This window comes from Equus caballus, chromosome X (genome assembly GCF_041296265.1).
Source record: "Equus caballus isolate H_3958 breed thoroughbred chromosome X, TB-T2T, whole genome shotgun sequence".
NCBI lineage: Eukaryota > Metazoa > Chordata > Mammalia > Perissodactyla > Equidae > Equus > Equus caballus.
In genome coordinates, this window is record NC_091715.1 from 106810630 (window position 1) to 106826303 (window position 15674).

Genomic DNA, 15674 nt, shown 5'->3' on the forward strand with positions numbered 1-15674 from the left:
ATTAAGTTTTACAATCCATGAACACGGATGTCTTTCCATTTGTTTGTGTCATCTTTAATTGCTTTCAGTAATGTTTTTTAGTTTCCCACTGGTATACTTTTATATACTAAATAAAAGTTGACTATCAAGTAAAAATTCTTTGCTAAACTTTGCTTTTCCTGTAATTTCAGGATATAGAACTATGAATAGGGTACCATTCATTGTTCCCATAAATTCTTTGCTGCTTGGCACAGTTGCTGCGCATACCTGAGGCTCTGCTTGTTCAGATATTGAAGCCTTAACTAGCTGCTTTATGGTACAATAGAATGGGGCCAGGGTCTGCGTCCTATCTTTCTCTTTTTTCACTGTCATTAAATTTAATTTCTCTTAAGACTAGTCTCTTTTAGTGACTCTGAACCTGAGGCCGTGGCAGGACTGCTTAAGTGTGGCAATCAGGAAAAGGCAGAACCAGGCTTTGGATGGAGAGAGACTTCAAAGTAAACCCAACCCTGAGCCCTGCCTCCTCCATGAAGCTTTCTTTGACTGTGCTATCCCATGCTCATCTCCTTTTTCTGACCTTCTATAACAGTTCTCTCTACCGTACAACCCAACGTTCATCTTTTCTTACCAAATAGAGTTAAACCTTAGTTACCTGACTCATTTTGGGAAAAAGCCATTTTTAATAACCAGGTTTTCCAAATGGCTCATGATTTCCTCTATGTAAGCACCATGAGCTTTTAACATTTTAACTATCCTAATGGAATTCTCCAAAAAACAAACAAACAAACAAACAAACAAACTACTCCTCTGACTTCCAATGCAGTGTTTTTGGGCATAATTTAATCTTTTCTGATTAAGGATCATCATTATGACTATCAGTTGTTATATTATGCTATAATACAGTGTTATTCTAAGGCCTATTGAAATCTGATTTAATATTTACCCCTGCACTAGGTGGTCCCAGACCATTTAGTCTGTGTGTGTGTGTGCGCACGCGCATATGTGTATTTGAATCCGTATTAGTTTTTTTATGATTCTCTGTCTCTTTCATTGTCAGTTCACCCTTCTTGCTGCTGTCAATCTACTTTTATAAAATTGACCCTCATCTCCTAGCTCAGTAGGCTCAACAAAGACTTCTTAACTGGGACTTGATGCTGAAGGGAATGCTTCTCAAAGATCTTGAGAGGTTCAAGATTTACCATCTCTAGTCAGTTTTGTTTGTTTATCTGCATGCAGGCTTGTTCTAGTTTGTAGAGCTTAACTTTAGGGCTAAGAACAGAATCTCCACGAACAGGAACCACTGGAGCCCTTGAAGACAAATCACCCTAATTTTTCCTTCTGTCAGACTCCTCTCACATTGCATGGCTCTCCAATCAGAGGTTTCCTGCTGGGTCCACTGGAAAGAATAGTTGGTGACAGGAAGCATTTTGAGGCAACTCTGGCCTATATCACTTCCTCTCATCAGAGAAACAAACTTCAAAAAGTGACACAAGGAAAGGCACTTTCCATTTGGGGCTCTCTGACAAGGAGCTCAGAATGAGGAGTATTTTTAAATTTTGCTATAGTGACCGTGATAGATGGCAGAGGGTAGAAATGGGAGCAGCCTTCAGGGGCAGTTATTGTGAAATTCGTAATGGAGAGGGGAACTCTGGCATGGGTGTTGCAGAAGCAGTCCAAAGTTCTAGAAGTATAAACTGAATATAATGGATATTACATAGCTAGAGACACATCTAAAAGTCATAATTGGGAAAAGCAAGGAAGGCATTTATTAATTATACTTCCCTCTACACATCTATTTTCAGTATTTACTATAATGGGATTGTTTCAACTTTTCAGAGATGTTAGAATTTGAGTGTACTTGCTGATCCTAACTCTCTGGTGAAATGTAAGATATGTGAAACTGAAGTACAAGCTTTGAAAGTTAAGTACATTTTCTATTGGGCACACCCAGGCACAAGTTCTAATTAAACACTTAGCTTTGGGGATATTAACACTTCTTGAAAGTTTACAAAACACTTTCACATCTATTCTCTTATTCGTTCCTCACTATAGTCCTGTGGGGAAGGTGTTATCTCCATTTTATGGATAAGGAAAGGGAATCTGAGCTTAAAAGAATGGCCCAAGATGACTTGGCTAGTAAAAGACAGAGCACAAATGGAATCCAGTTCTTCTAATTCTCTTAGAATTAGAAGTGTTCTCGTCAGTCTACCACGCTTCCTTTCATTAAGACTTGGGGAACAAATTCAATGTATTTCTCTGATGAGACCAGCTAATGCTTTAGTAGAGAAGATGAATTAATAAATTTGTGAATTTGTAATCAAAGTGAGCCTATAAAAATAGATAGCACTTCGGAATGCTATAAGTTGAAAAATCCAATAAATCATCCATATATCTAAATAATATCTGGAGCCCCAAACTACTTGCACTTTGATTTGATGTCTGTATACAGGGAGGTGAGATAAATTCAGAACTAAATCTTTACTCCTGATAACAAAAGAATATTTTGTTGTTATAATTTTGGTCTGTATTGCCAATCTGTATTAGAAATAAATCCAGTATAGAGACTTCCCTTTTTCTTTTTTCTTGAATTGAAGTATTCCTTATAGACAATAAAGTGCACAAATCTTAAGTGTACCTCTCAGTGAAAAATGTATGTGTAACCTCCACCCAGATCAAAACATAGAACATTTCTGGCCCCCCAGAAGGTTCCCTCTTGCCTCCTCCCAGTCAACACCCCCTCCCAAGGGTAACAACTATTCTGACCTCTATCATCATAGGTTAGTTTTGCCTAATTTCAAGCTTTATATGAATGGAATCATATTGTATGTATGATTTTGTGTCTGACATTTATTTAACCTAGTGTCTGTGAGATTCACTCATGTTTTGTATATCGTATTAGTTCTTTTTTGTTGCTGTGTACCATTTCCAATTATGATTCACCACAACTTATTTATCCATTCTTCTTGTCTTAGTCAGTTGAGGCTGCTGTAACAAAATTCTCTAGACAAAGTGGCTTGACCAATAAACATTTGTTTCTCACAGTTATGCAGGCTGGGAAGCCCAAGATCATGGCCCTGGCAGATTTGGTGTCTGGTAAGGTCCCTATTCCTGGTTTGCAGTCAGGCACCTTCTTGCTGTGTCCTCACATGATGGAGAAAGCTCATCTCTCTAGTGTCTCTTCTTATAAGGGCACTAATTCCATTCTTGAGGGCTCCACTCTCACGACCTAATTACCTCCCAAAGGTCCCACCTCCTAATACCATCACATTGGGGATTAGGGCTTCAATATATGAATTTTGGGAAGACGCAAACATTCAGTCCATAGCACTTCTGTTGATAGACATTTGGGTTGTTTCTAGGTTTTGAATATTATGAATAAAGCTGCTATGAATATTTTTGACAATATTCTTTGGTGGATGTAAGCACTCATTTTTCTTGGATGTAAGCCTAGGAGTGGAATTGCTAGGGGAGGTGCAGTAAAAAGACATTTTTAACTTAGAATTAATTTAATTTATAATAATTTAACTTGGCATTAATGAAAGGACTGATAGCTGAGCATCTTATGAGAAAACCCGTGTTATGAAGAGCCACTCTTGGAAATGAAAATAGATCTGTGTTTTTTTTAGCAGGTTAAGATTCTTTGCCTGTCACATATTAGAAAGTATTTTTGCTGTGGTTGGTGGGTTGGGTCTTTCATGTTTGTGGGTAGATGGATACTTATTTTCCTGGAGTCTGGTACATAGGGTGCACATCAAGGATGAAGAGCCATTTTATTGAGAGCTGTATCTTTTCTGGATGGGGTCGGATTGTCTTTTCTTGGGCAACGTGGTTCAAATGATCATAAAATAACATCGGAAAATCAAGTTCACTTTACAGAAATTTGCCTTAGGATTAACTTGGAATACGTCTTTTGTTTTGAAAGTGAAGGTACACATGTAATTTTATGTAATCCAAAAACTGAACTCTGGCAGTGTAATTTTACATTACATCAAAGGTAAAAAATTTTTAAACATCATATGTCTGCTGGCAACATTCACTAATGAAGTGTGATGTTGAAAGGGTATAGGGAAAATTCCTGTGGTCTGAGAAGTGGGTGAGGTGGTTGTAAACAGAGGATAAAACTAGGAAAGTGCTCCAAATGAAGAGTACTGTTCCTGGAAAGGACTCAGAGTTTCTCCTGTTGTGCTGTACCACTGAGCATGCCACAAGGCAGAGACCCACCTTAACCCCTTCCTTGACAAAGATGGTAACTTCAGATTTTTTTAATGGAATTTAATTTGGTAATCAATATTAAAAAAAAAAACAATCTAAGATTTGCATTACAGGCAATTGTTTGTTGCACCTCTTCTATTCTGCAAATAGTAGAATACTATAATTCCTCCTGAGAGTATTTGAAACCCTTCAGGGGCTCCATGAAGCCTGGGTTGAGTCCAGAATCCTTATCAAGCCTTCCAAGGCCAGCATCTCCTAGCGTTACATGCCTCTCCACCCTCCAGCCTTGACAGTCTCCATGTGGTATCACTATTCCACAGTCTCTCAGCCCTCAGCATTTTGGTACAAGCTTCTCCTCTGCCTGGAACGTCCTTCACCTGCCCGATTTGCTTAACTCTCATCCTTTAAGGCTAAGTCCTGCCATCACCTTTTTCCCCAAAGCCTTACCTGTACCCCACACTGGCTTAGATGATCCTCTACTGTGTTCCCTTAGCCCCACTGTGTGGACATTGATCATACCATATCAAAATGAACTGTTTTCTCTCTCTTCCCATTACATTTGAAATTGCTTAAGATATGTTGTTATCCTTAGGGCCTAGCACAGTGCCAGTCATGTGGTAGGCACTCAGTAAAGGATTGTTAAATTGACATTTGGATGGACATATAAACCAGCTTTTAGCTTTTTGTCAGTGTGCCCATTTATTCAATAAACATTTGATGTGCCTTAGGGGATGACTTATTGCAGGGTACTATGATCAGAGCTGTAGGGGATACAGAGGTGAAGACTACGTGGACTGAGACGGGAGTTCATTCCAATAGCAGAGAGATGACATGTCTGCAGATAACAATAATCTGAAGTACAAAGTGCATAGTGCCATAAAGGAGATGTAAGTAAAGGATTATAGAGGCTTAGAAGAAGGAACAAGTACTTTGTGGTAGGAAAATTGAGGAAGAAAGGTGCTTAGAGAAAGTCGCATTTGAGGTGGGACTTAAGTGCAAGTAGGACATGAATGAGCAAAGAGTTTCCACAGTATCATGTGGTTTGTTTTGGCTGAAAAGAGTAGATCTCATGAAGGAGTAATGAGCAGTGGGGAACAACTAGAAAGGTAGGAAGTGGCCATATTGGAGAGGGCCTTAAATGCCAGGCTGATGAGTTTGTATTTGATTCCTATCGGTTGGAGCAATCTTGGAAGCCCGTTGAAGTTTTTGAGCAGCTTAGTGACATGGATGGAGAGATCCTTTGAGATTAGTCAGGTAAAGGCGTAGTTTAGTATTTTCTAAGTTAATCATTATTAACTAATTAATAGCTAAGCTGATAATTAGTTTCACTAAATAGTGTGGAAAAATTCCAATGCCTGTAGCTCCTTGACCTTTTTGCACTAGTCATTTCTCACTGGAAATCTAGATGAGGTAAGAAATCATATGACCAATTAGTTCTGAGCAATGAAAACTAAAATTGACAGAGGAAAGAAACACTACCAAGACAGAAATGGCTCATAAAAATGCATAGACATATAAAGTGTTGTTTGCTTAGGAACCGTGTCCAAAACATTGCCTTCAGCTGTCTGGAAAAATCTGGACACACTATATGAATTATATTGTTAGTATTTATTCCTTAGGGGTAGTTTAGATCACTTCCAGTTAAAAATAACTATAGTGTTCTAACCTCAGACTGTCTACTCTTACTCTCCCCTATAAACAGCAGGTACTGCATTGTCAGTTTGTTTTATAGTATGTTATATAACCAGAGCATCTGGTTTCTTGCCACCTTAGGCCAGGCCTTCAACACTTCATGCCTGGATTATTACAACAACTTTCTCATTGGTCTCCCTGTCTCCGGTGCCTCAAATCCAGCTTTTATCATAACAGCGAGGAGCAAGGTATAGTGGGAAGAATACTGGATGAGAAGGAAGATAAACTCAGTTTACTACTCACTAGCTATATGACCATGGACAAGTCATATCACCACTCTGAGACTCAGTTCCCTCAACTCTCAAATGGAAGTAATGATCCTAGCCCTCGCTATCTCAAGGGGCTGTCTTAAATATCATGTGAAAGGGCTCTGAAAACTGCCAATGGCTTTACTGAGACTTGGACTCTACTGGCTGGCTTTCCACCCTCCACAATCTAGTCCCAAGCCACCTCTCCAATTTCATTTCTTAATAGTCTCCAGAACATACCCCCCTCTCTGACATACACATACTTGTGGTATTCCTCTCATCTGGAGTATTCTCCCCTCTTATCTCTGCTCATCCAAATTCAAGCAATCATTTAAGGGCCAGTTCAAATCCTGCATCTTCCTTGAAGTCTTCCTTGATGACTCCAATGCTCATTGATTCCCCCTTTTCTGAATTTTGACAGCACTTAGTTATTATCAACACTTGCCTGTACATTGCCTTTTATTATTAGCTCTTTCATTTACATGACGCTTATGTCTTTGACTAGATTATGATTTTTATGATGCCTTAGGTTGTTCGTTTAACATTTAGTGAATGTTTATGAGGCTGTTTCCTCTGTATTCCCTAACAGAACCAAATACGGAACTTAATAAATAATTGTTGGCTCATTTATTTAGAAATCCATATACAGACTCTCTTAAGAGAAAGTCAAGTGGACCCGTCCTCTCTTCCTAGAGCTTGGAGTACCCCTTCTAACAAACCATCCAACCTTCACCTCCTACAGAACTGTAGAAAGGCTGTTAGAATAGGTCTATCCAACAGAACTTTCTATGATGATGGAATTAGTCTATCACTGCCCTGTCCAATGTGGTACCCACTAGCCACATGTGGCTATTGAGTACTTCAATTGTGGCTAGTGCAACTTAGTAGCTGAACTTTTAGTTGTATTTAATTTTAATAAATTTAAATGTAAACAGCTGCATGTGACTGGTGGCTATGGTATTGGACAGTGTAGGTCTAGACCAGTGGCTTTCCAATCTTTTTGATCCAACAATACAGTGAGAAATGCATTTTATATTGCAACCTAGTTTATACACACACAAGCAAGTTTCATGAAACAATGCTCATCCTTCTTATATGAAACACGTTCTTATATTTTCTGTTCTATTCAGTTTCGTTTTTAAAAAAATGCTAGTTGCAACCTACTATATACTTTTCACAGCCCACTGATGAGTTACAATGTGCTTTTTGAAAAACACACTGCTCATTTTATAGGTGGAGAGTCTGAGGCCCAAAGAAGTGCAGTAAGTTCTCCAAGGTTACATAGCTAGTTAGTGGCAGGGTAGGGCTAGAACCTAAATTTTAATGTTCCTAGCTAGAGCTATTTCTAAGAGGGGTGAGGAATGATTCCTCCTTCTCATCACCATGCCAAAAAAAAAAAAAAACCCTCAAATTTTTTTTCTTTTGATGTTGGAGAAAATCATTTGACACACTCTTCATTTTGACTAAATATTTTCATAGTATCTTGCTTCCTACGTGAAACATGAGCTCTGTATTTGAGTATTGCTGCTTTTTGGTTTCGATACTGTCTAAAATCAAAGATACAATACCATGGAGGCTTACTTTGGACCCACGACATGGCTTGGCAATGGTACTAATGTGAAACTGTTCTCCTTGAGAATACAACCACACTTTCCACTAGCAGGTTGATTCTTAAGAAAAACAAACCCTGTTGATGAAGAATCAAGATGATTCTCATCTCAGTTTGTGGAATAGTTGCTTCAAGTCTTGAATTATAAAACCTGCCAAATATTTTTCTCCATCCATCCATCCAGTGTGCTTGCTACCCTCTATGTATGCCTTATCAACAAAGATAACCTTTACAAAAGTGGCATCTTTTTAGTTTTCTGAAAAGTGCATCTCTCCAAAAAGAGCAGAGTTACCTTATCAAAAGCAAAAAGAGGCAGCAAAAAGAGGTGTAGTGGTCTATGTGTTAGGTGCATTCTTGACCAGTTTGTGCATGGAATCTCATTTCATCGTGGACGTGTTCAAATGCATTTCAGTCATCAGACAGTGAGCAATAATTTGTCCCTAAGTAAAAACAACAACAACAAAATACTTAAAAAGGCTATAGGATTTTCAAAAGCATCACTTTAAAGGAAAACAAGGAGTCCAATTTTGCATTACATTTGATTCTTACCACCATTGTCAGTAGGATGAATTGACTCAACCTCTAAGAAATGTATTTTGTAGGGCCAAGTTATGCATGGCCCAATTAATTTTTCTAACTGAAAAATCAAAAGGTCTTATCACTCAACAATGGTCCCTTGCCAACTGGCCTAGTTATCCCTTTGCTGACTTGCCCTGAAATTTGTCAGGTGCAGCCCCTGGGGCTCCACCTCCAGCAATACTAGTCAGTTCAATAGAATCTCATAAAATCATTAAGTTTAGCTGAATGATAACCCTTTGGTTAGGATTCCCTAGTGTAAGTCCAAAAATGACAGTGTTCTCTTAAGGTGTCAGAGTTTATACTGGTCTGTAGAGAAATCATTCATGTTTTTCACATTATTTGACAGCCCAGCATCTCTAGAGTGTGACCTGCTGAATAAATTCAAGGAAACTTGCTATTTTGAACATGAAAATCCCCCTTGAAATGCTAAGAATTATTGTCCAGTTCTCTATTCTCTAAGTTCTTGGTTGTCAGAAAAGCAGGGCACTGAGAAGAAGAGAAATGCACATGGGGCAGGGCCTGTGCACAGGCAAGCAGAGGCTGGGAAGACCAGGACAGTAAGTGGACCCAGGAGGAAGGGAGTGAAGGCACATTTTGAGCTGAGCTTTGTTCTTCTGAATTCCTCCTGCCTTCCTAGACTCTGCTAATCAACCTGCCATCTACCATGCCCTTCTTTACAATGTCTGTACAGGTTGACTTTCTCTTTACTTTTTTTTAACTTCTCCTTCCTTTGTCACCCAAACCCATGAGTCCAACATATTCTGGCTAGGCCAAGCTTATTATCTCCCTACCCCCACCATGTTTTCCTGTTACCATTTCGTCACCCACACTTGAAAACTGCAAGTTATTTTTGACTCTCTCTCTCTCACTCTCCCCAGCCCTACTCCATACTTAGTTGCTTGCCAAATCCTTTCGGTGTTCCCTCAACTAGGAACTTCCTCCCTTCCCCCCTTCCTACTGATATCTTATTTCCATTAAGACTCAGCTTTGATGCTGCCTTTTCTAGGTTGTGGAAGGCCCATTCGCTCCCAGTAGGAATTAATCATTTGTTGCTTTCCATATCACTTTCCTTTCTTATAGTACTTATTGTTGTTAGTTGTTTCCAGGCCTGTCCTCTCCACTAGATTAAAAGCTTTTGGAGGATGGAGGCTACATTTCAGTGATATTTTATCTTCTGTGCTTAGCACATAGTAGGTACTCTGTAAAACTTTATGGAATGAATATATTAATGAATATTCAGCCCTTACCATGCCTGTCTTCCATGGATGTTTTCTTATGTTTTTGAAGCTGTGACCTGACAGTATGTTAAATATGTATGTATTGCTGAGAAGGCTGTTTGAGAACTAGCAGTATCCTGGCATGCTTTTGGAATCAGGTGACCTACAAGGATGATATGCTATGGTATCTCAGGCCCCCTTCTGGCCCTGAGATTCTATGACCTTTTGATTTCACTTTAGAGAGTTTGTGTTGTTTGTGAGGCACAACCCTTTACAGAATCTAGGAGTCTTGATGGACAAGTGTCTTTGTTAAGCCCTATCAGAAAATTTGTTGTTCAAAGTGATTTTTTTCATTTACCTGCAATTTTACAAAATAACCCTTAGAAACATAGTCAATCACTGGAAAGCTTTTTTTTTTTTTTGGTGAGGGAGATTGGCTCTGAGCTAACATCTGTAGCCATCCTCCATTTTGTACATGGGACGCCACCACAGCATGTCTTGATGAGTGGTGCGTATGTCCACACCAGGGATCCGAATCCGCAAACCCTGGGCCACCAAAGTGGAGCGTGTGAACCTAACCACTACGCATCGGGCCGGCCCCTGGAAAGCATATATATATATATATATAGTTTTAAAATTTTTTTTTTGAGGAAGATTAACCCTGAGCTAAATGCTGCCAATCCTCCTCTTTTTGCTGAGGAAGACTGGCCCTGAGCTAACATCCATGCCCATCCTCCTCTACTTTATATGTGGGACGCCTATGACAGCATGGTCTGCCAAGCGGTGCCATGTCCTCACCTGGGATTTGAACTGCGATTCCCAGGCCGCCAAAGCAGAACATTTGCACTTAACCACTGCGCCACCGGTCCAGCTGCTGGAAAGCATATTTTTTTTTTTTAGACAAAGGGGAACATTTTTATTTTATTTATTGATTTTTAAAAAAAATTTTTAAAGATTTTATTTTTTTCCTTTTTCTCCCCAAAGCCCCCCAGTATGTAGTTGTATATTCTTCTTTGTGGGTCCTTCTAGTTGTGGCATGTGGGACGCTGCCTCAGCGTGGTTTGATGAGCAGTGCCACGTCAGCACCCAAGATTCGAACCACCAAAACACTGGGCCGCCTGCAGCGGAGCGCGCGAGCTTAACCACTCAGTCACAGGGCCAGCCCCGGAAAGCATATTTTTAAAATAAGACATCAGCAAAAATGGCCGAGTGAGGACCTCTGAAAATTTTATCCATAATAGCAATGAAAAAACTGGCAAAAATGGTCAGAATCAATTTTTTCAGAACTCTGGAAATTAACCAAAGGCTTTCAACAATCTGGGAAGTATTTATTCATGAAAAACAACTGCATTTTGATAAGAATAGTGAACTTTGTGTGTTTTCACTTGCTCTATGCACATTCCTTGCTCTCAGGCCCTGCAGTAGCCTTGAGAATTCACAGGCTGCAATCACAGGGAAAGCCAGCAGCCTGGCAGCCCATAGAGGACACAGAAAGGCGTTAGAGCTCCTATAAATCCTCATTTCTGGAGAATTGTCATTATTTGATCTGTCTAGTGATTCCCCAGAAGACTCCACTTGTAAGACTGTATTTATTTGCCCTGACTCAGAGCTGCAGAAAACCTTTCCCCAGGAATGTTTGAAAACCATTAGAGGTAATCGATTAACTTCATAGCTGCCTGAGGCAGTAGATAACCAGAAAACTTAAAAGGAAAAGCTGGGGAATAACGTGTCCGCTGGGGCTTTGAAAAGTTTGGGCATTTTCCTGGGAATCTAAAAGGCCACGTGCATGCTTAGGGCTGTGTGCATTCCCAGGCAAGACCTGAGAAGGCCCTAAACTCTCACTTTGGCTGATCTTGAGCTCTGCACAAACAGAAAGGGAAGACTAAGGCAGAGTTATCAACTGCCTGACTGAGCGTAGAAGGCATGCCCCAGCATGTACACAGAGCCCTTTGGCCAAGACTGGGAGACTTTCTGGTTCCAGGAGTTTGAGGAAATCTTTGTTCACTTATCAGCTGACCACTAAGCTAACCCAGCAGAGACTTCAGTGCAATAATTATTATTAAAGTAAAATGGAGCAGGGTGAAGTTCGTTGTCCATCAGACCTTGTAGAAGCTGATTCTTGGTCCACCAAGCTGCGATATTTGTTGCTCTGCCTGTATAGTCTTTATCTCTTTAAACAGGTTGAAAGGACAGGGAACTCAGGGGGCTGATGTTTGAGTTGTTAATTTTAAGGCAAGACAAAAGTAGTTTATGCAAAAATTTCATAAAAGGTTTGCTGTTAGAAATGATTCTGTTGGAAATGCGATTTCACTTCTGCAGCTCAACCACGTGCCAGATTGCTTCTTCCTCTCTGAATTCTCCTTGTGGAAGACCTGTTCCTCTTTGCTCTCCCAACCCCTTTGTGTATACTCTCCCCATGTTACTGGTCTTTGCTTCTGTTAATCTCATCTTCTGTTCTGGCTTTCATTTGTTTCATCCATGTCGCTTTGGCTTGAACTGGCTATGGGCTGACACACTGCATTCTGGGAGTCTGTCTTCTAAGAGGAGAATCAGGAAGAAAAGAGACTATAATGACCTTCTTGCTGGCCTGAGAGGGGCTGAAGAACAAGAGGAAAACTCTTTGGCTTCCATTTTGGTCAAAGCCATCCTAACTGAAGCAGCGCAGCTCTCACAGGCTTTAAGGGACTACTAATTTGACCAGATTGCTGGGCAATGACTCACTGAGACTGGGTTGGCGATAGAGAAATGGTTTTTTTAGCGACTACTAAAAAAAGACTCGAGGCTTATATGCATACATGCTGTACATTCATCCAGTGCCACCCTTCCTCACCCCTCCCGGGGAATGCCAGAGAGACTGCCCCTTTCCCGCACTCCTCTCAAGCTACTTCCTTTCTGACTTCTTTTTCTAGGCTACACTGGATGTTCATTTTAACCTGATTTCTCCCGCCTGTGAGGGGAGAGAGTAGGGTGGGAAGGTACACAGTGTGATTTACGCCACCTCAGTCCACCACCTCCTGAGGATGGCCTGACCTGGGTGATCATTTTTAGCCTGGTATTTCCTGGGCACAGGCCAGGGGCTGGGGCCAGTGGCAGAAAGGCTAAGACGGCACAGGCTCCCTGGCAGATTCAACAGTGATGAGTTTTCGCTGGAGAACAAAATGGCTGTCTTGTTTCTAACTTCTTTAGGTTTGAAATACTGCTGGGACTATAACCTTAATGATTTAAACATGTTGAGGAGAAAGGCTACTTAACCCCCTGAAAAATTGGGCTTCTGTAATGTTTCAAGAAAGGCAGTGTCCCTGGATAACTGTGTTTCTAAAATTATAACTTCAAACAAATTCTAAGTTCAACTTGTACAAATTATCCAAGTAACTTCAACCTCCAAGCAAATATTTTGAGCAGGTGAACCTGTTTTCGTGACCAGATACGACTCATTTTTATTTAGGAACATTTATTTCTATGAAAACAGCATGCTCCTACCTTAGAAAAACAAAGCCAAAAGAAAACAATTTGTCCTTTCAAGTTAGTTAAACATATCGCACAATGCCGTTTTTACAGGAAAGAATCCCCACGGGGCTCTGAGGGACTGCTTTGGGAGAGTCCCTGTGGCTCCTTGTAGCTGCAGAAAAGGGTCCCTGCTCTCTCTGAGCGCCCCTCCCGGTAGGAGATGGGGAGCCTCCCAGAGTTGAGAGGAGGTGTGTGTTTGGTATCTTAGCTTTGAACTTGAAATACGGTTCTCGTAGAAATAGCACCATAAACTATGAAAAATCAATTTGATTTTTCTAGTTACACATTAAAATAGGCTTTTGTGGGTTGGCTGGGAAACTTATTTACCACCTACACTATTCTTTCCCTCAGAAAATTACTTAAAGAGAACTTTTGATATAGGACCCCTTCATAAGTCAGTCTTGACTCTTAGCAGACCCTTTCCCCACAGGTGGTACAAAAGTGAATTTTAACTCATCCCACATTACATAGTCATGAGTTCTGAGAGGGTGGCCTGTGAACTTATTAGATTTAATTATATTTTGTTTGGTTGCTTTATCTTGAGAGATAACCATAGTCATTTGTGAATCCCAAGAACAAGTTATATTTATCGCCAGCTTCAAGATCCTTCTTTGTAGAAGTGATGTGTGAATCAAATGACAAAAGTATCATTAAGACATCTGGTCTTCCAGCTAAAATATTACATTTTCACAGTTGTATAATCTTTCCAGCTTGTCATAGCCCCTTCCAAGCCACTGGCCACGAGAAACCTCACCAATTTCCCTGTGATGTGGGCAAGAGTTAGGTATACAAGTATTATTGTAGCACCTCGACACTCTTACGCTAGGAGAAGCTAGATAAGTGGCTGTTTACAAAGAAAACCCCATGAAAAAAAGGTTTTGAAATAACTGTGACCAAATAATTATTCAGAGATGGTGCCAAATGGGACCAAGAGAAAGGGAAGTTCAAAATAAGTGGTCAAGAAGAAATCCCTCTACTAAAGCATCCTGAGGCCTTGTGAGTGTCTTTGTTCCTCAAGGAAAAGGATTTGCTTCCATTAGATTCGAGCCAATGACATTTCACCTTCAGGACAAAGGTAATAATAATCATTATACCACAGAAGCAAGCCCCCTCTATTAAATTTTGCTTAAGTTTCTTTCCTTTTCTTTCAGTTTTATCCAAGTATGAAAACCAGATTACTATTTTTACTGACTACCTAGAAGAATTTCCAGATACCGATGAGCTGGTATGGATCTTGGGGAAACAGCATCTCCTTAAAACGGGTAAGGTTTGGTAGTTATTTGTCTATGGAAACCTAAATGAGATGGGTGCCTGAGGTTAAGGTCCTATCCTTTTTCCCTCCTTGGGTTGGCAGGGCGTTACCTTGATAATTATAAATGCTACTTCCGGGTGGATTTACCTTATAGCCAAGAGAGTTTAAGCCTCGGGCCTCTTGCTTGTACAGGTCCCCTCCAAGGCCCTGAGAGGCCTTAGCAGCATGTTCATATGGTCATAGGTATTTTTACAATTTACAAAAGTCATATATTGTTATTCTTTTCCTCAAAAGAGAACCCCAGACTTCTATAAGCCTCAGGTTTAAAAAAACATAGACCCATTCCTAGTATCTCTAACCAGTATCTAGTCTTTGATGACTGGACTACATCTCATTCCTCTCATGTCTTCTTCTGTCTAGATTAAAAACGCTGCCACCCAGGGGACTTCTAAAACAGCCCATGGCTGCCAGAAACAATATCAGATGCTGAGAAGTCTTATAGTTTTAGATCTTTTGCTGACTGTAGCACTGTCTCAGTTTATTCTGATTTTGTATAAAACTTTTAGCCACTGCAGCTAGATGGGGAGGAGGCTTGAGTTTTTCTCCTGTACATACCCTTACTCTTAGAGATTGGGAAAGACCTTTAACCTGAAACTGCTGAGGACCTAGCGCCTGGATCAAGCCTGATCTTGGAGGGAGGCAGCTCTGGTTTTTGTATCTGTCTGAGGAAAGACCCTCTTTGGAGGCCCTAGCATGGACAGGAAGGAGCTGATAAAAAGGCAGGAGAGGAAGTTAGCAGCTTCTAGCTCTTCCTGAGTCTGGCTTCATCATTTTGATTGGAGAATCCTGAACAGTAGAGGAAGCCCTGGGCTGGCAATTAGGAGACTTTCTGTATTCAGATTCTTCTCCTACCTTAGATAAGACCCTTTCTCTGTCTGGATTTTAACTCTTTTCACCAGTACTACAATGAAGGGGACTGGAGATGATCTCTTCTAGTTCTGCATTCCATGACAACAAGACTCCTGAGGTTGCCAAATATGCCCATATTCAAATGTTAAGTTGGGAATAGCCTTTCAAAGTGAAATTATTGTTCAAATGTCCACACAACTTCCTCCAGCCTTTCTAGTATCTAGGCAAGCTGAAAGGTGTAGAGCATATCAGAGGAAGAAGTGAGTAGTGTGAACATTTGAGAGGAGGGGTATATAATAACAGCTAACATTTATCACAGGCTTACTGTGTATTGTACCATCTAAGCACTTTCCATGTATTATCTTGTTGAATACTCACAACTCTATGAACTAGATCCTATTATTCTCCCCGTTTGACAGATGAGGAAACTGAAGGTCAGAGAGGTTAAGTGATAAGGCCACACAATTGAT

General features: G+C 40.3%; 1 protein-coding gene across 8 annotated transcripts in view; it reads left to right on the top strand.

The window, feature by feature from the left end:
* The window catches only part of ATG4A (autophagy related 4A cysteine peptidase), a 55936-nt gene that overhangs the window by 21815 nt on the left and 18447 nt on the right, over positions 1–15674 (top strand). For 7 of the 8 annotated variants that reach the window (XR_011434585.1, XM_001490668.7, XM_070256864.1 and 4 more), the window contains exon 3: positions 14195–14305. Coding sequence is in view for 7 of the 8 variants with exons in the window: in XM_001490668.7 (XP_001490718.4) it covers positions 14195–14305 (111 nt within the window). In the remaining variant the exon portion in view is untranslated. Of the gene's footprint in view, positions 1–13948; positions 14119–14194; positions 14306–15674 lie in introns of those variants that run through there. The other variant, XM_070256867.1, reaches the window with a different exon arrangement.